The sequence below is a fragment of the Cebus imitator genome, unplaced genomic scaffold (genome assembly GCF_001604975.1).
Source record: "Cebus imitator isolate Cc_AM_T3 unplaced genomic scaffold, Cebus_imitator-1.0 Scaffold6, whole genome shotgun sequence".
Taxonomy (NCBI): domain Eukaryota; kingdom Metazoa; phylum Chordata; class Mammalia; order Primates; family Cebidae; genus Cebus; species Cebus imitator.
In genome coordinates, this window is record NW_016107321.1 from 12701212 (window position 1) to 12726073 (window position 24862).

Consider the following 24862-nt stretch of genomic DNA (forward strand, 5'->3'; position numbering starts at 1 on the left):
CGCATATTAAAATTATTTTGAGGTTTGTATCTTTCTGTTTTACATTGACATTGTCTCCAGAGTTTTCCTACACACTTCTTGATAGCCTCTGATATCTTGTCTTCTCCACTGCTTATCCAAAGGATATATTCTCCAAGGCCTTATTAAGTTCTAGAGACTGAATATTTGCGTTGAATGTAGTGGGATATTAAGATAAGAAAAATGTTTCTATCTACTTTGGCACTTTTTCATCTCATAACAAAGAGAATCACTTTGACAATACACTTATAATAAAGCCCGACTCATCTGCAAAATTACTTGTCCATTTTCTACTTTTCTTTTACTTTTGCAGTCTTTGAATTTTCTTGGCATGTGTTTTAGCTCATTTTCTGTGACTTATAACAGAATACCTAAAACTGGGTAATTTACAAAGGAAAGAATTCATTCCTTACAGTGAAGGCGGCTGAGAAGTCAAAGGTAAAGGGGCCACATCTGTGAGGGCCTTATTTCTGGTGGGCACTCTGCAGAGTTCCGAGGTGGCATCACATGGCAAGGGGGCTGAGTGTGCTAGCACAGGTCTCTCCTCCTTCTCTTATAAAGCTACCAGTCCCACTCCCGGGATACTTCGTTAATCCATCAACCCATTCCGTGAATGGGTTCAACTACTCATGAGCGCAGAACCTCCACGAACCAATCACCTTTTAAAGGTCCCACTTCTCAATACTGCCACATTGGAGATTAAATTTCAACATGAGTCTTGGAAATGACAAACATTCAGACCACAGCAGCATATTTTTCCTAATCGATTTTATTTTTCTCTCCTTTTATCATACACAAATAGGTTGGTTAGTTTTCTCAATCTGGTGTCTGTCTCTTGCTCTGCTTTTTCATATGCCTGTACTTCTTGGACAAAAAGCCTTCTGATCATCTTTTCATACCCAAACATTCATTGTAAATACATATAAGCATTTCATTACTTTATTACGTTTTCTACTTTAGTCAAGCTTGGGCATCGGCATTGAAATGTCATTTTATTTATGACATTTATGTCATTTTATTTTAGTATAGCTTACTATTATTTCTCCTTTATATGATGGCTATCAAATTACATTATTTTTTAAATTATATGTACAGGCAAATTATTACCTCTTTGTTTCATTTAAGAGTAGACAAAGGAATATGTATGTTTTACTAGACTAGTAGTTTGTTACTGGCAATTCAAGGAGATTTTTCTTTTAATGTTTATGATTCTCAAACTTGGCTGTCTCCAGAATCTCCTGTGGAGTTTTACAAGGTCTAGCTGCCAGGTTTCATCCAAACCTGATGATTGGAAGCTGAGGGGGAGCCCTGATACCTGTGCTTAAAAAAAACTCTCTGTTCACAGCCAGGACGGCGAATCACGTGACTGTCTTAGCTTCTTTATATTGTGGCTACTAAAATGTAAAATCTTGAAAACATGGAATGTATCTTTGTTTTGTGAAAAGAGCCCTATCATGATGCCACAATGACTTTAAGAGGATGACTTATGTATGGATATCCTTGCTCTTCTGTGCCCATTCTGCCTTTCTGGCTGGACTGGTTAGAATGGAGGTAACTCTTAGGATGACCTTGGAAGCCACCCATTCCTGATGGCAGAGCTCTCACCTGCCTTAGTCCCTGAGTGACCACATGAGAGAGGGTTATGACATTAACCTGTTCATGGACCCAGCATTGCTAAGCAAACAAGAAATAAACTTCTAGGTGTTTGAGCTATTATACATTTTGTAGCCTGTTTGTTATAGTAGGCATCCTACTCTGATGCAAGATAAGAAGTATTTTATGCCTTACTGATAGGAAAGTGAATACATTTGTATAAAGAGAATAAAGCCAGAGGAATGTTTTGTATACCTCCCTTTGTTGCCATTTCCTACATTCTTAAGGCTTTAGGTTGCAAAGTTTACTTAGAAATCATTACTCTTCCCTAATGCCAATACTCCACACTTTGTAATGGAAACCCCGATCTAAATTCTAGAACTACCTAGTCATCCCCCATCATGCTAGCCCTTCATTCTGAATACTAACATACTTCATAGCAACCAATTTGTTCAAAGAATCAAGGGGCAAGCCTAAGACACTTGAATGTTTAGTTTGATATGATTTAAAGCCCTCAACATTACTAAAGACTTCAAATAGATTGCTCTATGACATAGAGGAACTAACTTCTTATTATGTGAATTGAACAAAGAGATTACTACTGTGGGAAATACTTGTTCATAGATAGGAAACTTCCATCCTTCTACTGATATGTAATTGTTTACCTGAAAGGTGAAGAGCCTGCTCATAACCCAACCCCTGAGCAAATCTGTATTGTTAGACTACTGCGTATAAGACCACCATACACTCATTGAAGTCCTCTCTAAGTGGTCTCAAAGAAAGATGACAGTGAAGATGAGTGTTTCTGCTGGAACCCAGCAAGGGAATATGGCAGTGCTGTTCATTTGGTACTGCTATATACCCACTTGACACAGGTGACTACATAACCAACCATAGGCCTTTCTTTCAGTGACATTTTTTAACTTGGTAACATTTTTTAGTGAAATCTACTAGATGTTCCAGAAAGTAAATACTTGGTGCACCAACACATTCATGGTGAAACCGATGAACTGATTCAGTTGACTTGAGAAAAAGTCTTAAATATGCACTTTTTAAAAAGAATTTAATGTCTCACTTTTAAATATAAAGTCTCAGTTTTTAAATTTTCTAATAAATATTATCCTAGACTTATATTTTTTAGAACAAAGCCATTACAGATCTATATGTTCCTTAGGAGGCTTCTTTTCATTAGTTATATATGTAATATATTTTAAAACAGCCAGGGTTCCAGATTTCCTATGCCACAGTCAATTACTATCTTTCCAAGATCAGAAAGAAGATGCTCTAAAGTCACACTTGGAAAATGTACAGTTCATCTATTGCAGAGGAGTTTGCACAAGGGTCCACGTGGAACTTATAGTCCCAGTGGGCTGACCTGGTCTCAGAGGCTTTGAGAGTTTCCTTTTTTCCCAGAAAACATAGATCAAAACATCCTGGATACATTTGTTCCTCTAGATTCCACCCTTTCTTGTCTGATATTTCAACAATGATTAAGCCACAATGCAGAGCAGGAAGGAACTCTTACACACTGGGGAAGGTTGTATTTTCCAAGATTGACCACATGAGTATCTCCTATCCACAAATTTTTCAACAAGGTGATGTTGGCACTCTTCCCACAGAGATATGGGATCTGAGCCTTCTCCCTTGAAACTGAGTGAGCTCATGACTCACTTGTAGTCAATAGAATGGGCTGAAAGTGACACATTGCTTCAGACATTATGAAGATGAGACAAGCCATTCCCTCTATGTCTTATCCAAATTTATGATCAATAAATTGCTGATCATAACTTTTTCTAGCTGTTAAGTTCAGGAGTAATTAATTGCACAGCAACAATCAGCAGCAGTAACCAGAACACACCTAGATACTCTTTTTTTTTTTTTTTTTTTTTTTTTGAGACACAGGGCCTTGCTCTGTCACCCAGGCTGGAGTGCAGCGGTGTGATCATGGCTCACTGCAGCCTCAAACTCCAGCACTCAAGCAATCCTCCCACCTCAGCCTCCCAAGTAGCTGGGTCTATAGGCACACACCACCATACCCAGCTATACCTAGACATCTATGGCAGACACTTTGGGAGGAAAGTGATCCAGAAGAGGAAGATAGGAGATTTGACTCCTGGCCTGATACACCAAGAGATGGAATAGAATTTCAGTGCTTCCTGCCCCATGTTATGAATTCTGCCTGCCAATGCCCCAGCATAGCCCTCATCCATGCAGTGGTAAAGGCTTGAGTGCATCTATCAGCTATGGTGTGAAGTTAATGGTTTTCACAGGAGACCTTCAGCCCTAACCACCACCCAGTGATTATCAAAACACATGGATCATCCCCTAACTGGCAACCCAAAAGATCTGTACTCTGGTTTCTCACCATGGAATAAATGACTTTGAATTCTCAGTTGCACAATCCTTGCCAAAATCCTAGTTGTGAGAAATAGACTTTGTAGAACTTTGTCTGAAAAAGAGTTTTTATGTTCAATAGTTGGTCTTTTTTTAATTAAAAGCCTGTGAACCTTATAATAAAATGTGTGATTTTTGTTTTGGCCAGGCAAAGAAAATTTAGAGCCGAACTTGTGATCCATCCTGGGAACTCTGGAGATAGACTTCCATGTGTGTGTTAGTTGGTTTCCACACTGCTGATAAAGACATGCCTGAGACTAGAAAGCAAAGGAGGTTTAATTGGACTTATAGTACCACATGACTGGGGAGGCCTCAAAATGGCCTCCTGCCATGGCAGGAGGTGAAAGGCACTTCTTACATGGCAATGGCAAGACAAAAAGGAGTGCAAAAGCGGAAACCCCTGATAAAACCATCAGATCTCATGAGACTTATTCGCTACCACAAGAACAGTACAGGGGAAACTGCCCTCATGATTCAAATTATTTTCCACTGGGATCCTCCCACAACACTTGGGAATTATGGGAGTATAATTCAAGATGAGATTTGGGTGGGGACACAGAGCCAAACCTTATCATTCCACCCCTGGCCGCTCCGAATCTCATGTCCTCAGATTTCAAAAGCAATCGTGTCTTCCCAACAGTTTCCCAAAGTCCTAACTCAAAGTCCTAACTCAGCATTAACCCAAAAGTTCACAGTCCAAAGTCTCATCTGAGACAAGACAAGCCCCTTCTGCCTATGAGCCTGTAAAATCAAAACCAAGCTAGTTACTTCCTAGATACAATGGGGGTACAGGCATTGGATAAATACAGCCATTCCAAATGGGAGACATTGGCCCAAACAAAGAAGTTACAGGGCCCATGCAAGTCTAAAATTCAGCAGGGCAAATTCTAAAGCTTCAAAATGATCTCCTTTGACTCCATGTCTCACATCCAGGACATGCTGATACAAGAGGTAAGTTCCCATACCCTTGGGTAGCTCTGCCCCTGTGGCTTTACAGGGTATAGCCACCCCCACCTTCACTCTGACTGCTTTCACAGGTTGACATTGAGTGTCTGTGACTTTTCCATGCACTTGGTACAAGCTGTCAGTGGATCTACCATTCTGGAGTCTGGAGGACAGTGGCCCTCCTCTCATAGCTCCACTAGGCAGTGCCCCAGTAGAGACTCTGTGTGGGGACTCCAACCCCACATTTTTCTTTCTCATTTTCCTAACAACAGAGGTTCTCCATGAAGGTCAGGGGTGGCAAACTTTTGCCTGGGCATCCAGGTATTTCCATACATCTACTGAAAACTAGGTGGAGATTCTTCTATGTAACCACAGGCTCAACACCACATGAAAGCTGCCAAAGTTTGGGGCTTGAACCATCTGAAACCATGGGCTGAGCTGTACCTTGGCCCCTTTTAGCAATGGCTCAAGTGGCTGAGACACAGGGCACCAAGTTATTAAGCTGCACACAGCATGGGGACCTTGGGACTGGTCCATGAAACCATTTTTTTTCCTCCTAAGCTCCTGGGTCTGTGATGGGAGGAGCTGCCATTAAGACCTATGATGTGCCCTGGAGACATTTTCCACATTGTCTTGGGGATTAACATTCAGCTTCTTGTTACTTACACAAATTTCTGCAGCCAGCCTGAATTTCTCCTCAAAAAAATGGGGTTTTCTTTTCTACTGCATCATCAGACTGCAAATTTTCTGAACTTTTATGCTGTTTCCCTTTTAAAATGGAGTGATTTTAACACCCAAGTCATCTTTTGAATGTTTTGCTACTTAGAAATTTCTTTTGCCAGATACCCAAAATCATCTCACTCAAGTTCAAAGTACCACAAATCTCTAGGGCAGGGGCAAATGTCACCAGTCTCTTTGCTAAAACATAACAAGAGTCATCTTTGGTCCACTTTCCAACAAGTTCCTCATCCCCATCTGAGACCACCCTAGCCTGGACCATATGGTTCATATCACTATCAGCATTTTTGTCAAGGCCATTTAACAAGTTTCTAGGAGATTCAAAATTTTCCCTCATTTTCCTGTCTTCTTCTTAGCCCTCTAAACTGCTCCAACCTCTGCCTAATACCCAGTTCCAAAGTTGCTTCCACATTTTCAGGTATCTTTTCAGCAACACCCCACTCATGGTACCAATTTACTATATTAGTTCATTTTCATGCTGCTGATACAGACATATCTGAGACAGGGAAGAAAAAGAGGTTTAATTGGATTTACACTTCCACATGGCTGGGGAGGGCTCAGAATCATGGCAGGAGGAGAAAGGCACTTCTTACATGGTGGTGGCAAGAGAAAAAAATGAAGAAGATGCAAAAGCAGAAACCCCTGATAAAACCGCCTGATCTCATGAGAATTATTCACTATAATGAGAGCAGTATGGACAAAACCACCCCCAAGTTATCTCCCATTGGGTCCTTCCCACAACATGTGGGAATTATGGGAGTACAATTCAAGATGAGAGTTGGGTGGGGACACAGAGCCAAACCATATCAGTGTACTAATCTGACTCCTGGATTTATTATTTTCTTCAGATTGTCCTCAGTTTATGATTTTGTCAAATTTTGGTTTGCTCCTTTGCACCACATAGGGGTAAGGCATTTCAAAGTCTCTGTGGAATAGGTAATATACAAATAAAATCATGAAAATGACACCCCCTTCATCCTTGCCAAATCAATGAACAATGTTAATGTGAACAGAATTGTTTATAAAACATCATTAAATACCTATCTGACTCTTAGACTCAAATCCAGAAAAAAAGTGACATACAATCTGAGTATATATAATTGGCCGATGTGCCCACATCCATATCACCCTGAAATGAACAGCCTGCTTAACAGTCTGCAATGCTTTGCACCAGCCACTAATAAATGACAGTAATGTAATCTTGGCTCTGATTTGCAAATTTATCTCATGAGCCAGAAACCTTCAAATATATTTTCCCCCTTTTTCCTAGGCTAGAATTGAAATGGCTTAGAGTTCTCTCTGATTATTTTGAAAAAGAAACTAGTGTTGAAAGTTCCTAGTTTTGAGAGTTGAGTGAGCCTGTGGATGGTACATGTTCATTAGGTGTATTGTTTCTATCATTCTAAGTGAGCACTATGTGAATGAAAACTGTGTTGATAAGTGTCACACGATTGTTTATAACAGGTTTACCTCATTTGTTCTTAAGGAGAATTAGTTTATTTTACATTGCAAAAATTGAGGCACAGGATTCCAGAATTAAGATTATCAATTAGTTCAGTGGTCTTTAAACCATTCTGAGAGTTAAAAACCCCTTTTAAAACAAACAGAAAGGTGAACTCATGTAAAGACCTCATATGCAATCTGGATGAGGTTAAACTTCTGATTAAAGCAAGAGAAACATTGTGGGGTGGGGGCACCAGAGCCCATTCACTCCAACTTTCCCTCACTATCCTGCACACCTATCCTCTGGTGACCCCACAGCTTCTTCCAAAATACTTGGCTTCAGCAGAATAAAGTGTAAAAGCCACTGATCTCCAGAGAATAAGAAAACAAGTCACAAATTGGGAGAAAATATTTGCAAAAGACATACCTGATAAATGACTGTTATCAGTCATTTACAAAAAACTTTAAAAATATACAAAAATATACAAAAAGCTTTTAAAACTCAACAATAAGAACATAAACAACCTGATTAAAAAATGGACCAAACACTTTAACAGATACCTCACCACAGAAAATATGAAGATAGCAAATCAGCATATGAAAAGATGCTCTATGCTACATTATCAGAGAAATACAAATCAAAACAAAATGAGATACACAATACACCCATTAGAATGGTTGAAATCCAGAACATTGACAACAACAAATGCTGATGAGAATGTGGAGCAAAGGAACTCTCACTTATTTGTTGATGGAAATGGAAAATGGTACAGCCACTTTGGAAGATGGTTTGGCAGTTTCCTACAAAACTAAACATACTCTTACTATACAATCCAGCAATTAATGCTCCTAAGTATTTATTGAAAAGCATTGAAAATGTGTATCTACACAATTACCTGCACATGGGTGTTTATAGCAGCTTTATTCATAATTGCCAAAACTTGGATGCAACCAACATATCCTTTAGTAGGTGAATGTATTAACAAAGTGTGTATAATCCAGACAATGGAGTAGTATTCAGTGAAGAAATGAGTTCTCAAGCCATTGAAAGACATGGAAGGGACCTTAAATGCATATCACTGAGTGAAAGAAGTCATTCTGAAAAGGCTACAAACCTTATGATTCCAAATATATGACATTCTGGAGAAGGCAAAACTATGGAGACAGTAAAAAGATCAGTAGTTACCAGGAGTGGGTGGAGGGAGGAATGAATAGGAGGAGCACAGAGGATTTTTAGGGCAATGAAATTATTCTGTATGATATTACAATGGTGCATACATTTGTCAAAAGCCATACAGTGCCCAACACCAGTGTAAACTATGCACTTTGGGTGATGATAATGTGTCAATGTAGGTTCATCAGCTGTAACCAGTGTATCTCTCTGGGTGGGGATGCTGACAGTGAGGGACATTGTGTATGTGTGGGGGCAGGGAACATACAGGAACTTTCTGTACTTGCCACTCAGTTTCACTGAAAATCTAAATCCATTCTAAAAAATAAAGTCTTTAAAAATAAAATAAATAAATTTGAATTAAAAAAATGAAAAACACTGATTCAGTACAATTACTGGGAAATTGTAGGAAACGGAGGCTAAAGGAAGTGAAGGAGGTGGGGCTGCAGATGTTATATCTGTGGGGGGACCTTGAGGCAGGGCCTGGACTTGCCTGAGGTCGGCCAGTTGGTAAATAAGTGTCATAGCTGGAACTAGAACCCAAACAGCCCTCACTTCTGGCCCAGTGCTCAAAAGCTACACAAAGAATTTCCTAACTTCAAGGTTTGTGAGAAACTAGAAATGAATGCCAAAGGACTCGCCTCCAGAGATATTTGAGAAAACTAATAATTTTCCTGGAATGATTTAGAAACAATTCTGCATTTCAAAACAGGGTACAGGATGATGTGGAGAAAGGAAGGAGTGGCAGTGAATTGGCTCCTTCTAAGAGTCTCTTTAAGTAACGATTTTCACCAAAATGTTGACAATGATTACTTTTGTGGGGTGAAATTATGATTTCTCAGGAGATTATTTTGCTTGGTGGCTTTTCCATATTTTCCAAGTTCTCTGCCTTGGTCATGCATTTCTTGCGTAATTTGGTGGAGGAAAATGCTATTAAAAATACAAAAATCAAAGTCCCTTTCATTCCTATTATTTCATGAGTTTCATCAATACCTTGACTGTTGAGAGGGAAATATGGCTGATGAACGAATACTCCAAAAATAAAAAAAAGGAGTTTGCTGTACGGGATATTACGTATTACTATTTTCATAATATTTATATCATCCTTAAGGCTGCTCACATTTCTAGAACTCTTCAAGGCTTGTAGTTTTAGCAGGAAGTGGAGCTAACAAATTTGTAACTAAAGAGTCTGTGAATATTTTCTTAGTTGGAAATACCTCTGACATGTCATCACTAGCCCGAGCTACGATTTTAAAGAATAAATAAATGTCCCCTGCCAGTCCCCTCTTGACATTCATGCATAGCTGTCCTCGGAGCTGACTGCCTGTTCCAACCTGGACCATGAAGCCCAAGCATCTGCTTTCTGTTGCAGAGAATCTGGAGAGTAGACTGCATTTGGTTCATTGGGCCTTAGTGGGATTAGACAGGGCACTGTCTGAACCAGCAGCTCCTTGATCACCAGAGAAAGACACAGGCTGAGAGATAGCGTAGTCCACGTTCAGCAGCTTCTTTCAAGCTCATTCCATGCTAGGAAAGGACGTGTCAATCACAAAAAGTAAACGAGGTCTTTGGAAGAAGTTGTCTTCCCTTAGAAAAGTTTTTAGATACACTCGGCCGGGTATGGTGGCTCATGCTTATAATCCCAGCACTTTGGGAGGCTGAGGCAGGCAGATCACCTGAGGTCAGGAGTTTGAGACCAGCCTGATCAACATGGAGAAACCCCATCTCTACTAAAAATACAAATTAGCCGGTTGTGAGGGTGCGTGCCTGTAATCCCAGATACTCGGGAGGCTGAGGCAGGAGAATCACTTGAATCTGGGAGACAGAGGTTGCAGTGAGCTGAGATCACACCATTGCACTCAGCCGGGGCAACAAGAACAAAACTCCATCTCAAAAAAAGAAAAAAAGAGAGAGAGATATATACTTACAGCAAATCAACTCTTATCTTTCTTTTTGCAAATACTGCTTTTTAAAAAAATCAGTGGCAAAGGGCCCAAAACAGAGAGTAAGACATAAAATGCCAGTGCTTTGGGAACTCAGACTGCCTGGAGTAAGCAGTTCATCAGCATTTTGTCTGTGCAAGTCACAAAACTTAAAATGAACATAACAAGCACCTATATAGATACTAAAATGAAGAAAGTTTTCTGAGAGAAGATAATTTGTTTCAAAAGGAGATGTTTATAATAGAATCTACGTAGAAATTCCTGACTGTGGCTCTTTTAGAGCAGAGGGCAGTGGCTGACGGCGAGGAGGCAGGGGAGCTGTCTGCTCTCTATGACTCGCCTCTGTCTCATGGGCCACTTTGCATGGTAAGGTTACATTCATGTGAGTGCTTTCATACACTCTTGGCAAAAGTGTAAACTGATAAAGTTTCCTGGGGCAGTTTGGAATGTGTATCAACAGCAGGCAATATGTATTAAGAGCCTTAAAAATGTTTGTACCCTTTTCACTATCAAGTCAATTTCTAGCAACATATACAAAGTAACAATGAAAAGTGAGCAAAAGATGTATGAAAAGAATGCAAAACAAGCATTATTTATAATCCTAAAAGAGAAATCACTTATGTGTTTAACAGTATCAGATTTGTTGAATAAATCATGTTGTATTTTCATGACTGATTATACAGTTATTTAAAATCTTATTTTAAAAGAAAGTACGTTATATAATCCAAATTGGAATATGTAAATATAAATATGAATATATATATATATATATATATATATATATACAGTATGGATGGAAAAGAAAACAGTACCTAACACAAATTGTTAAAGTAGATATTGTTCTAAGAGCTAACTTGTATTAACAATAACTCTATGAAATAGGCACTATCATAATCTCCACTTCATGGGGAAGGAAACAGAAGCACAAAGGGTTTCAGCAACTTGTTAAAGTCAGACAGCTAAGAAATAGCAGAAAGGGATTTGATCTTGGACTCGAAGTCCCTCGTTCTTAACCCTTCACTCTTCGGCAGTAAGATACATCCAGAACATCAACTTGGTTGGCTAACGTCATGTGGTTTTATATTTCCTTAATTGATTATTTTGTTTCTATAAATTTTATAAAAATCCAATTTAGTGAAGACTAGTTTTACAATCACATTTTATATTTAAAAAGAAAAATTTTCTTGTTATATCTGTCTTTATCATCAGATCATGAGGTTCTTGAGGTAGGAGTACCTTCCTAATTATTACCACTATTGCTATGAGCACTGGGTCACTACTATGGAGCTGTCTCTAGGTTCCAGGGAGCAGTCCCTATGTCTCACATAAGCCACACTGTAGGAACTACTATTCTCTCCATTTTACAGATAAAACAAGTGAAGGCAACTTTGTATTTCCACCACTTAGCACAATGCCTGGAAAGTAGTAAACCCTCAATAAACGGAGATCAAACTAAGAAATAACAGTTGACAAAGCCACAGACATTACTCTGTTCCATAGAATATTGCTTTCTTATATGCCAGAAGAAAAATACAACCAAAAAAGCACATCTAAAGTAAAAACTCAGAGGAAATGGAGCTGAATCAACCTCAATGAACTTCAATCTGCAAAAGTAGCCATGGGCCCTCCGGGGGAAGGTGCTGGAAGAGGTGGAAGCTGGTAGAGTGCTCAATGACCCCTTGGGGGAGGCAGTGCAGGGCAAGATGGAACTCAAAGCAGGGAGTTTGCTTTTTCATCCTTCAACCCAAGAGAAGCAGTTGGAAGGAGCAGCAGGGTCATGAGTGGTAGACGTTGAGGTACATATTCCAGCTAAGTGCTGTGATTTTGGTCTAGACTCAAAACTTTACGGTTTTGAACAGTTTGATGTTCCATTTCAAGTTTTCAGGAAACCATACATATTCTATTACATATGCTTTGAATACCCATTGAACAAGGCATAGTATCTTGTGGGGAAAGAGACATTCACTAAAAAACAATTAGTTTATTTTACTGTTGGGCTCAGGAAATAAGTGGAATTTTGTCGTTGTTTTCTTAAGGTTTCCATCAGTTCAAGTTTTAAAGTCTTTCAGTATGCTGGGAACAAGGAGAGGGAGTGCCTAGGGCCTTTCCAAATATATGGCCTGATTGCAGATCTAGTTCTTTGATTACAGCAGGGAGACCTTGACTTCACAATTTTGGTAGGATATTAGATTCCTGAGGATTTTTTCCTTGAAATATATACTACAATAGAAATGGTGATACTAACTGGGATTTTTGCCCTCTCTTATACATCATAACTATAAGGTTGACAGTACTGCTTAGAACTATTTAAAGGTCCAGTGGCTTGATGAGACATTAACTGGTAATTTAATGTTGTTGCCAGGAATTCCCTTGTGTCCTTCTGACTCCAGCTAATCCTACTCATCCTTGAAATCATCTTCATAAAATTAATAAAACGAAAATACTAGATTTTTAAACAAAAGCATAAGCTTTGAATAGAAACACAGCTAAGCATTAACCAGCCTTCCCTACAGCCCAGAGGTCCCCAACCCTCTGGGCTGCAGACTGGTACCAGTCCGTGGGTCTGTTGGTAACTGAGCCACATAGTAAGAGGTGAGTGGTGGGCAAGCAAGCATGACTGCCTGAGCTTCGCCATCTGTCAGATCAGCAGCGGCATTAGATTCCCATAGGAGTGTGAACTCTATTGCGAACTGTCCATATGAGGGATCTCAGCTGTGTGCCCCTATGAGAATCTAACTAAACCCTGTTGATCTGAGGTGGAACAGTTTCATCCCAAAGCTATCCCCCACCCCACTCCATCTGTGTACAAATTTTCTTCCATGAAACTGGTCCCTGGTACCAAAAAGGTTGGGGGCTGCTGCTAGAGCTCACTTTCTTACAGCCACTTACCACTTCAAAGTCACCTAGCCCTTGTCACAAAGCTCAAACTTCCATAGATAACATCTTTGATGTTAAAAAACCTCAAGTGTGCCGTTTTGAGATATTTTTCAGATCCTGTATTCCAATGGGTCCACTGCTGCCAGCCAGAGAGAGGACCCATTCTGAGGAACTGACCCAGTGCAAGAATGGAGTTTCTATATCCTTCTTATCCCTTCCCCTACGTCCTAACCAATCAGTTACCCCAAGCTCCTCAGCCTCCTTCCTGCCAGAATTCCCTTAACAACTCCAGCCCCAAAACATCTTAGAGAGGTGGATTTGAGGTTTCCTTCTGTCTCCTAATTTGGCTGCCACATAATTATTAAACTCTTTCTCTGCTGCAGCTCCTGCTGTTTGGTGTATTGATCTGTTACCATGCAACATGCCATCAAGCCTGGTGGTCCTATAATGACCTTGTCACTCAGCAAAAGATCAGTCCTTAGCTAAGGACTCTTTTGTTCGGTCTCTGCAGCACTCAACGCCTACTTTCACTACAGTCCTCAACTCATGATATTGAAATAATTCGTGAATCATCTGTGCCTCTTACCCAACCCATTCCATGGAAGAAGTGGACCTTACTCATTTTTATGCAGGCAGTGCCTGGCACAGTTCCAAGCATGATCAATAGCTCCCTTGCCAGTTTGTAGAATGGGTAGTTTTATAATATACTAGAGAACTATTTTATTTTAGTGGAAATGTGGTTGTCTATGATAGTAGTTTTCAAACTACGTCCCACATCCTCCTGAGAATGGAGGATATGGATAATGATATTCCAAAAAGACATGAAGACATTAATATCAGAGTGTTCTGCATCAATTAAGTCGATGGTTCTAAATCCTGGTAACAAATTTTAGTCTTGGGGGATGGTTTTAAACAAATGTTGATATTAAGGCACCACTTTGGGATAATTACATAGGAGTCTCTGGATGTGGGCACTCATACAGAGATTTTTCTCAAAACTTCCCTCCCTCACACCCGCACATGAACTGTGTGGTCAGTGTTAAGACACACCAATCTAGATAATCCATGGAACCCTGAACTGTTTCCTAAGTAACACATTTTTCACAGATGCTATGAATGCCTTAGAATCTAGCAATTATATTTTAAGTATCTCAAATAAATACAGAACAGAAGCAAACAAAATGCATAAATGATGTGTTCCTGCCAAATCCAAATGATGGATGTTGCAGCACACTGGGTGAGCAAAGGTTTTGGCACAGTTCTGAGCACAAGCAAGTACTGGGAGAACCCAGTTGTGGCCGAACGCTTGGTAGCCTCCCATGTAGATGCAAAGGGGCCAGGAGTCTACCTGAGACATGGTGCAAACAGCGACTTAAATACACAAAACATTGTTATTATCAGTTTCCCTTTTAGTTCAAATTTACTTTATGAATTTGTTTTTCTTCTATACTTGTATATAAGAGCTATAAACATTTGCAATTTATATTTGGTGCAGTTGTCTATTTAAGTAGACGATACAGCCATTCATATTTAAGCAACACTGACATACTAAGAACATTTTAAGTCAGCACTAGGGGAATAAGGGGGGCACTTTTTCCTTTCTAACTGGGTCTATACATTATTCAAACTTAATGCCAATTTACATAATGCCTGGACCTGAGAGAAGGCAGGACAAAATGATCATCAAATTGAGTATCTGGGAGACGGCATTCCCCTTTGTTGGCTCTCTTGAGGACACAAGTTGATAGGCAGCTTCTCTTCCTGAGGTCCGAATGTGGAAGGAAAACGGTTCCTAACATGCAGAACAGTGTAAGGATTTCCAGTCTTTCAATACCTGCTGCCTTTTCTCACCTTCCATAAATTCACACTAAAACTCCCAATATTTTCCCAGTTCTCAGAAGAACTGTTTGGTTTCCCCAGTTCTCAGAAGCTCCAAGAGAGCTCTGCAATAGACGCAGGACCAAATCCACACCATTTGGGACTTGAGATGATTCTAATCACCAGAACATCTTCATCATGAGAATGCAATCTTTTAACCCGAAATGGCAGGGGTTGAAATTCTCCTGCAGAATTTCCATGCAGGAATTTATTGATTATCTGCTACGAAGAACAGAGTAATTTCTTTAACAGTGACAACAACTAAGGCTTTGTATTTGGAGAGCATAACTAAAGCTCAGTAACACTCATGTACATCTACTCTGTGCTAGGCATAGGGCAAGATGCTTTACTAACTGGTCATTCCTTCAATTATCACAACAATTCTGTGAATTAAGTATTATTATTTCTATTTTCTTATTAGGCTTAGGGAAGCAGCTCATCAAAGACATCAGTCATTTCCCTTCTGCCAAGGAAGTGGCAGGGTTGCTTCTCTTGACTTCAGTCTTCTCTGATGACAGAGTCTATGCCATACCATGTTTTCAGGAAACTAGCAAAGGCAACACCAAACTCAAGGCAACACCAAAAGTTGGTAGCAGAGAAAGTCTCCAAAGTTGAGTGGCTGCCTACAGAATCCAGTCAGCCAGAGAGAAACAATGAACCACTTAATAGTTATAAAGTGCCATTTATCTCAAAATAATGACAATAAGCAGGTTTTCTGGAGAGGAAGCTTGGCATTACAAAGGACTCCAGAGAGAATAGAATCCAATCTTCTCTAATGTGACAGCAATGGGTATATCGGACAATGTGCCCGTTTGCAATTTCCAAGGATTCTTCCTGTCAGAAACCTTTAACTGTGGAGAATTAATGATTTTCAATGTTTATAGTCAATATGTTTTAAAAATGTTCTTTCATCTGAATATAGAGACTCTCTGAATCACTGTCTTATTTCTAAATCTAAAAACATAAATGTTCCAAGTAATTGTCTAATAATATAACATGAGTGCAAATAATCCAGATCTGGAGAGAGAAAATAGTCTTTGTGATATAAACTTGTCATAATCAGCCATGAAGCAAATTCTTCCTTGACCAGAGAGTGGCTTCTGATTAAAGCAAACAGGATGGCATCAGCTTCAGTATCCTTTGTTTCATGAGGGCACCATCATGGCAAGATATGCCACATTAACAAAGCATGACTAGATTACAGATGGCAACTGGCACTGCTTCACGTTTATGTTTTACGTACATGTTCCTTTTGACATTCTATATCCCCTTTTTGGCTAAACAAACACTAAAGCACACATTTTAGAGATGGTGCCATAAGTTTTTCTCCTATCTTATTTTCTTTTAACTTTTTACCTTGGGTTTTTAAATGTCTATGAATTTTGACCCTTATTCCTCTTTATTATTCCATCAATTAAAGGAGAAATGTTGCCTGAAGATCAGTTTTGGATGAACAGGTAAGCAAGGCTATAGCATTTCAAGAGCATAAGACATTTCCAGAGAAACAAGTGGCCTTGCTAACAGTAATGCAGAAACCAGTAGCACACAAAAGGCATCTGGGTAACTGGAGAAGGTTTGTGGAGTCAGGAGCAAAAAGAGGTTCTGTAGTTGAAGAGAGGGCAAAGGGCTGCAGGAATCACGGTCTGGCTGGTTCCCCATGGGGCAAGGTAGATAAAGTTACCAGGGAGTGAAATGCATGAGGCTCTTCAGAATTAAATATATAGAACTGTGGTTAAGCAGGGGTGGAGGGGGAGTCAAAAAAGATGTAGAAATAATTATTAAATTGAATTTGAAGTCCAAACAAAACATTTATTAGAGAATGTAAATTTTTACATATAAAGCTTTGACATAGGAATTTTTCTGAGCCTTGAGAAACATTCACTGAAAGGGTAGTTTTCTGATAGAATTGGGTTCTAGAAGGTTATGTGGCTCAGAAAAATGTGGGCCAACTGATGAATGATGCATGAACCCATGTGACTCCACAGCAGTTCACCACAGAGCTTTCATCAAGGTCTCTCAACAATTAAGCTCCCATAACAATCAATTATTATCCACAAGATAAATGTTGTTCTAAATTTTCTCTAAATCTTAATTAAGTGGTATAATTAACAGCCTCAGGATAATAGCCATGGCAGTCTCTATGGTTGGTGTTACCCTGGAGTCCCCACTTTTTTCTTATTGTAAGCCTAGCTAAAGGCCTTTAAACTAAAACACTTAATTACACTGAAAAAAGACACGAATTTATTCCATTTAAGCCAGAGATTCTCATCAGTGATGATGAAAGCTGTTGTTGACTAAGGGCCTACTTTATTCCATGAACTGCAATAGACACTTCATACATAATTTCCCCCTTATCCACAATAACCCAAGGAGATGGGCATTGCTTTTTCCATTTAACAATTTTATATCATCTAGATCTGTGGAGCACTGAAGAGCATGATACATTTCAGAATGGTAAGAACAGATGGGAAAAATTAGGACTTTCCAGGTCCTCCTGGCCACATCTAACAAATAAGCATCTATTAAATGACTGAAAGATGTAACATCTGTTGACAGTCCACAAGCTAAATGGACGGTGAGGAATAAAAAAAATACAAGTAGTTTATAGGGAGATTAGAAAATATATGCATGAAGAATGAGAGAAAAATCCAGGTTAACGTAAAAAATCAAAAAATCTCAAAAGCAAGCAGAAGACAAGAAATAACTAAGATCAGAGCAGAACTGAAGGAGATGGAGACACACAAAAAAAACCATCAAAAAATCAATAAATCCAGGAGCTGGTTTTTTGAAAAGATCAACAAAATAGACCACTAGCTAGACTAATAAAAAAGAAAAGAGAGAAGAATCAAACATGCAATAAAAAATGATAAAGGGAAGATCACACCGATTCCTCGGAAATACAAACTACCATCAGAGATTACTACAAACAGCTCTATGCACTTAAACCAGTAAATCTGGAAGAGATGGATAAAATTCCTAGACACTTGTACTCTCCCAAGACTAAGCCAGGAAGAAGCTGAAACCCTGAATAGACCAATAACAAAGTCTGAAGTCAAGGCAGCAATTAATAGCCTACCAACCAAAAAAGGTCCAGGTCCAGAAGGGTTCACAGCTGAATTCTACCAGACATACAAAGAGGAGCTGGTACCATTCCTGTTGAAACTATTCCAAACAATACAAAAAGAGGGAATCCTTCCCAAATCATTTTATGAGATCAACATCATCCTGATTCCAAAACCTGGCAGAGACACAACTAAAAAAGAAAACCACAGGCCAATATCCATGATGAACATTGATGCAAAAATCTTCAATAAAATACTGGCAAACTGAATCCAACAGCACATCAAAAAGTTTATCCACCACGATCAAGTAGGCTTCATCCCGGGGATGCAAGGCTGGTTCAACATATGCAAGCCTATAAACATAATCCATCACATAAACTGAACCAAACAGAAAAACCACATCATTATCTCAATAGATGCAGAGAAGGCCTTCGACAAAATTCAACAGACCTGTATGCTAAAAACTCTCAATAAACTAGGTATCAATGAAATGTATCTCAAAATAATAAAAGCTATTTATGACAAACCCACAGCCAATATCATACTGAATGGGCAAAAACTAGAAGCATTCCCATTGAAATCTGGCACTAGACAAGGATGCCCTCTCTCACCACTCCTATTCAATATAGTATTGGAAGTTCTAGCCAGAGCAATTAGGCAAGAAAAAGAAATAAAGGGAATTCAATTAGGAAAAGAAGAAGTCAAATTGTCCCTATTTGCAGACGACATGATCGTATATTTAGAAGACCCCATCATCTCAGCCCGAAGCTCCTTAAGCTGATAAGCAACTTCAGCAAAGTATTAAGATACAAAATCAATGTGCAGAAATCACAGCATTCCTATACACCAACAACAGACAGAGAGCCAAATCATGAACAAGCTCCCATTTACAATTGCTACAAAGGGAATAAAATACCTAGGAATACAACTAACAACGGATATAAAAGATCTCTTCAAGGAGAACTACAAACCACTGATCAAGGAAATAAGAGAGGCCACAAACAGATGGAAAAACATTCCATGCTCATGGTTAGGAAGAATCAATATTGTGAAAATGGCCATACTGCCCAAAGTAATTTATAGATTCAAAGCTATCCCCATCAAGCTACCATTGACCTTCTTCACAGAACTGGAAAAAAGCACTTTAAACTTCATATGGAACCAAAAGAGAGCCCGCATAGACAAGACAATCCTAAGCAAAAAGAAGATAGCTGGAGGCATCATGTTACCTGACTTCAAACTATACTACAAGGCTACACTAATCAAAACAGCATGGTACTGGTACCAAAACAGAGATATAGACCAATGGAATAGAACAGAGGCCTCGGAAGTAATGCCACATATCTACAACCATCTGATCTTTGACAAACTGGACAAAAACAAGCAATGGGGAAAGGATTCACTGTTTAATAAATGATGTTGGGAAAACTGGCTAGCCATATGCAGAAAGCAGAAACTGGACCCCTTCCTTACACCTTATACAAAAATTAACTCCAGATGGATTAAAGATTTAAACATAAGAACTGACACCATAAAAACCCGAGAAGAAAACGTAGGCAACAGTATTCAGGACATAGGCAGAGGCAAAGACTTCATGACTAAAACACGAAAAGCAACAGCAACAAAAGTCAAAATAGACAAATGAGATCTAACTAAACTTAAGAGCTTCTGAACAGCAAAAGAAACAATCATTAGAGTGAACTGGCAATAAACAGAATGGGAAAAAAGTTTTGCAATCTACCCCTCTGACAAGAGGCTAATATCCAGAATCTACAAAGAACTAAAGCAGATTAACAAGAAAAAAACAAACTCATTCAAAAGTGGGTGAAGGATAAGAACAGACACTTTTCAAAGGAAGACATTCATGCAGCCAACAAACATATGAAAAAATACTCATGGTTATTGGTCATTAAAGAAATGCAAATCAAAACCACATTGAGATGCCATCTCATGCCAGTTATTGTGATCATTAAAAAATCTGGAGACAACAGATGCTGGAGAGGATGTGGAGAAAAAGGAACACTTTTACACTGTTGGTGGAAGTGTAAACTAGTTCAACCATTATGGAAGACAGTATGGCCATTCCTCAAGGATCTAGACATAGAAATTCCATTTGACCCAGAAATCCCATTACTGGGTATATACCCAAAGGATTATAAATCATATTCTTATAAAGACACATGCACACATATGTTTGTTGCAGCGCTGTTTGTGATAGCAAAGACCTGGAACAAACCCAAATGCCCATCAATGATAGACTGGACAAAGAAAATGTGGCACATATACACCACGGAATACTATGCAGCATTAAAAAACGATGAGTTTGTGTCCTTTGTAGAGACATGGATAAATCTAGAAACTATCATTCTCAGCAAACTGACGCAAGAACAGAAAACCAAACACTGCATGTTTTCACTCATAGGTGGGTGGTGAACAATGAGAACACTTGGGCACAGGGAAGGGAACAACACTGACTGGGCTAGGTTGGGGGTGGAAGGAATGGGAGGGGAAGGACAGCAGGGGGCAGGGAGGATGGGGAGGGATAACACTGGGAGAAATGCCTGATGTAGGCGATGGGGTGGGGGGGTGAGCAGGGGGATGGAGACAGCAAACCACCATGGCACGTATGTACCTACACAACAATCCTACAGGATGCAGGATGTGCACATGTACTGTGGAACCCAATGTACAATAAAAAAAAAATGCAAAGAAAAAAATCCACACAACGGTGACATTCATTTTTGTATATCTGGCACAAAGTCCAAAGTAGGAACTCAATAAATGTTGAATTATCGATAGTGAATGAAATCAACCGACTAACCAAATGCTAGATTGTGTGATACTGACTCTAGAATTGAAATAGACTAGAAAGGAAATTCATAATGGACTGGGGTAGTAGCAAAACTTCTCAATAAGGTGAGCTGGGCCTAGAAAAATGAGAACTATTTGAATTATTGTGCAGGAAAACTGAAGTCCTATTGGGCAGAAGGGATACCGTGGGCAGGCCCAGAGCTTCCGCTGAGGCCCCCTTTGCAGCTCCAGCTCCCATCCTTCCTCCATGGCTGCTGCTTTGCAGGCTTTTGCCCTGAGCCCATCGCTTCTGATCTGATTTGCCCTACCCTTGAGCTCTGTCCAACTAGTTCTCAGAATGTCTTGAAGTTGGCATCTTTGGATTAACCAGGAATGCCTCTCTCCTTTGGTGTGGAGTGGAAAAACAAACAATGTGTGTCCTATGGATGATTCTGGGTTTTTGCAAACAAAGTAATAAATTCTTCTAAATGGGGCAGAAATGATGACGAATATTGCCCACTCCCAAGCAGCTGTGAAGATGGCTTCCCATGGAGATTTTGGCAATTGAGAGACCCTCTCCAAGCTTCCAGAAAGACATTCCGAGCAGGTCCTCACAACAACCTTTCACTTCCCCTTATGCCTCGGCCAAAATAGCGGGGCCAATGTAAACCCAGCCTTCTCAGACCTTGGTGACTGGGGCTCAACACAAAACCCTGGGTTCCTCCACACACTGAGGTTTTGTTTCCCAGTGTCAGAAAGGCATCTTCTAGCTCAGGTTTCCTGAAGCGTTTTCAGCTTGGCTCTTGTCAGAGATTCCCTTAGTCAGAGTCACTTGATAATTTGTCTCATGATAGGTAGAGCTGCCCCATATCAGAGCCATGAATTGGTTGGGTTTTTAGAAAAATTCATATCTCCAGTTGTGGGAAAAAATTGTTGATTGTGGCATCCTTCATCTAACCAATTACTTTTTTATTCTGAAAATGGCTCCTAATGCCGCAGCATTGTGTGTCAGAGTCTTGTCCTCTTTGATTCTGTTTTTCAGGAACAATAGGAGACATGAAGAGCCCTGCTCAGCAGCAGAGCTGCTCTTCTGCAGCACAGCTCACTTTTGTAGTGAAAAGAGTGATTTCGCTTTGTATAGGGTTGTTTGCTTACTGCTCTCCTGAGCCAGCAGTACCGTCCTTGATAGAAAAGAGGAGCTGCTAGCCACTCTGTTATCTCATGAAAAAGACAACCGTAAACTATGTCAGCATACAGTGCCTTATATTTCTACAATAGCATTTCTGCTCTTCAAGAGCAAAGAAGTGCAAAGAAGATCCTAAGAAAGAAGTGAAGGAACAAGGTTGTAGTATGAAAGTTTAACTAGTCTGAGAAGGAGGCAGACGGGGGCCAAATCCTGCAGTGGGAAATACAGTCTTGAGGTTTGGGTACCAGTCGTCAATAAAATACTTTCTTGTGAGGACTGAAAGTCTTTTCTCTGTGGATTGTAAAAACCCTCTGTCTATAAATCCAATGTTTTCATGGCCAAAATCCTGACTTTTTTTTTTTTGTATAATAGTTTAAAAAACTCACTCTGTCATAGGAACAGACACAAAACAATAATGCAGGAAAAGGATATGGATCTGGAGAAAATAAATTTTTATTACCAAGATCAGAGCATCCATTTGTATGGATCATTCAACTCTGGCTAATTTTACTTCCTGTCTGAGGTACTTTTTCTTGGTTAAACTGTGGGGTGGGAGTCTTAACACTTGATAGGCCTGGCTTCCCTGAAGTTCCCAGATTGCCCACATGAAAGCTGTCTGCATGTGCCAGCCCTCCACCGAAGAAGGCACGGGTTCAGGACCTGGCACCATGCAGCTGAGTGGCACTGTTCCCAGAACTCTCATCCAATAAAGAGCCATTGTGGGATCTGGACCCTGCAATGTACAGGACAAATGACTGAAATGAAAAGCACAATGCATGTGAGTGGAACCAGAAACTTGAATGGAGTGGTAATCACTTCCTTAGTGCAGATCATATTATTTTTCATTGGACTTCATTCTGTAATTCAGTCCTTGCCTAGTGTAATAGTACAGATTTCCATTTATCAGTTGATAAGTGAGAATGATTACTGTGATAGCCATTAAGCAATGCAGGTTACTAGCAGCGGTGGGGAAGAAAAGTGGAAAATTGTGGGAAGGGATTGGCACTCATCAGAAAGAGACAAAAACACATAGGAAGAGAAGGAAGTGCTGATTCTCTATGTTTGTGATCAATACAAGCTGCAGTTCAGCTGTTGAGGAATTTGAGACTGTGTCTACTGGTATAAGAAACTAAGGCCCAGGGCTTCAAAATAGCTGTGATTTCTATGTGAGAATGAGGGACGAGGCACGAAGTGGGGTTAGAGCCAGGGGAAAAGGTCGAACTTAAAGGGACTGCTGTACAGCTGACACCCAATGTGAGCATGAGTGCTTAGACAGTTAACGCTTAGATCCGAATACCAAGAGGCTGAGTGGAGTCAGGGCACTAATTCAGGCTGAACCATAGTTTCCATCAGGGTGACACAGAGTGACTCTTTATACAACAACCAACCTCACTACATTAAAAACCAAAAAACAAAAACAAAACAGACGCTGCTCTTTGCTAAGCTTTCTCAAACAAATAAATACGAAGGGACAGTAGAATGAGACTTCATAGACCAAATGGAAAATGCTCTTTCAGCTGGACAATTTATTGCATTCCACATTCTTCTGTTTTAGAAACAGGTTTTTCTATCTCTAAGCCAACTATATTTTTAGCTAATCAGCTTTGACCAGAAACATGGTCTGTCTCAAATAACCCTCTTTCTTTACTATCTGGAGCCTGGAATTGTTCACAATTTCTTAACAGAGTTACTTGGTCTACTTATTTTCAGACATAATAAAACTATCAACTAGCATATGTCTATATACATGTAGCATTTGAATGAAAACATCCTCATATCTGTGAAAGCCTACAAATATTTCAGCTCAAAGGCCATTTGATTCAAAGCCAAATTACAATTTTTCATGTGTCTACTTGGCTAGCATGGTTCTACCCCATAAGAAATCTGCAATGTTGGTAGGTTATTTTAAATGCGTGTCAGTAGTTTTTTTCCGTTTATGACATTATGCTTTCGGAATGGGTACATAGTATCTGGTTGAAAAATACAAATAAATATTTCATCCAGCATTGAATTCTCTTGTATTATCAACTCACCAGAATTAAGCAAAATAATAGATTTGAGGCACACAAACTCCTCTCCCTGCAGATTCATCATGCGGAACCGAGATGATGTAGCCAGCAACATGTCAAAGATCTCCACCATGCCCTCTACACATTTTCCCTGGTTCCTATTCAAACATAACAACAACAAAAAAAGATTAAAAACCAGAAAATCTTCCACAAGACATGAAAGGGTTCACATTCATAAAAATCTACTGGTTCTAAATCTTTTAAAAAAAAAAACTATTGTCTTCATGGAGCATTAACATTCATTTGAATTCTAGAAGGTTAGACAAAAAATAATTTCCCATCAATAAAACATTCTCATTTCAACTTCCTAGAAGAGGTAGATAGTTCATTTCTCAAGTCAGCAATGTTTAATATGGAATTCTTCAACCTATGAGTGAAAATGATCAAGATTTGGGTAAATGATTTCTCTAATACATGTATATTGGTCTGCTACTATATTCTAGACAATGTGGTAGCTCTAGGAATAAAAACAGTGTCTCAGCTCAAGATGCTCATGGCCTGAACCAATATAACAAGTCCTGATAGATGTGTTTTGTAGTGTTTTTGAAATACAAGAACAACTACAATAACTATGGCTGGGTTGAGCCCATTGGTTTGTAGGGGATGGTATGTAAGGATTCACCTAACAGGCGGTATTCGAGTGGACGCTTTAAGATAATGTTGGGTTTCATCAAGCAGAGGTATGAATGCCTCCTTGGAAGAGGGTCCTAAACATGGGAGGAGGAGTAGCATGAAGGAACGTAGAGTGGGGCCGG

At 39.5% G+C, this 24862-nt stretch overlaps 1 protein-coding gene across 2 annotated transcripts in view; it reads right to left on the minus strand.

Annotated features, from left to right (window-relative positions):
• Positions 1–24862, minus strand: part of ESR1 (estrogen receptor 1) — a 383841-nt gene that overhangs the window by 11543 nt on the left and 347436 nt on the right. For both annotated transcript variants that reach the window (XM_037742173.1, XM_017537594.2), the window contains one exon: positions 24072–24205. In XM_037742173.1, coding sequence (XP_037598101.1) covers positions 24072–24205 — 134 coding nt within the window. The remainder of the gene's footprint in view (positions 1–24071; positions 24206–24862) is intronic.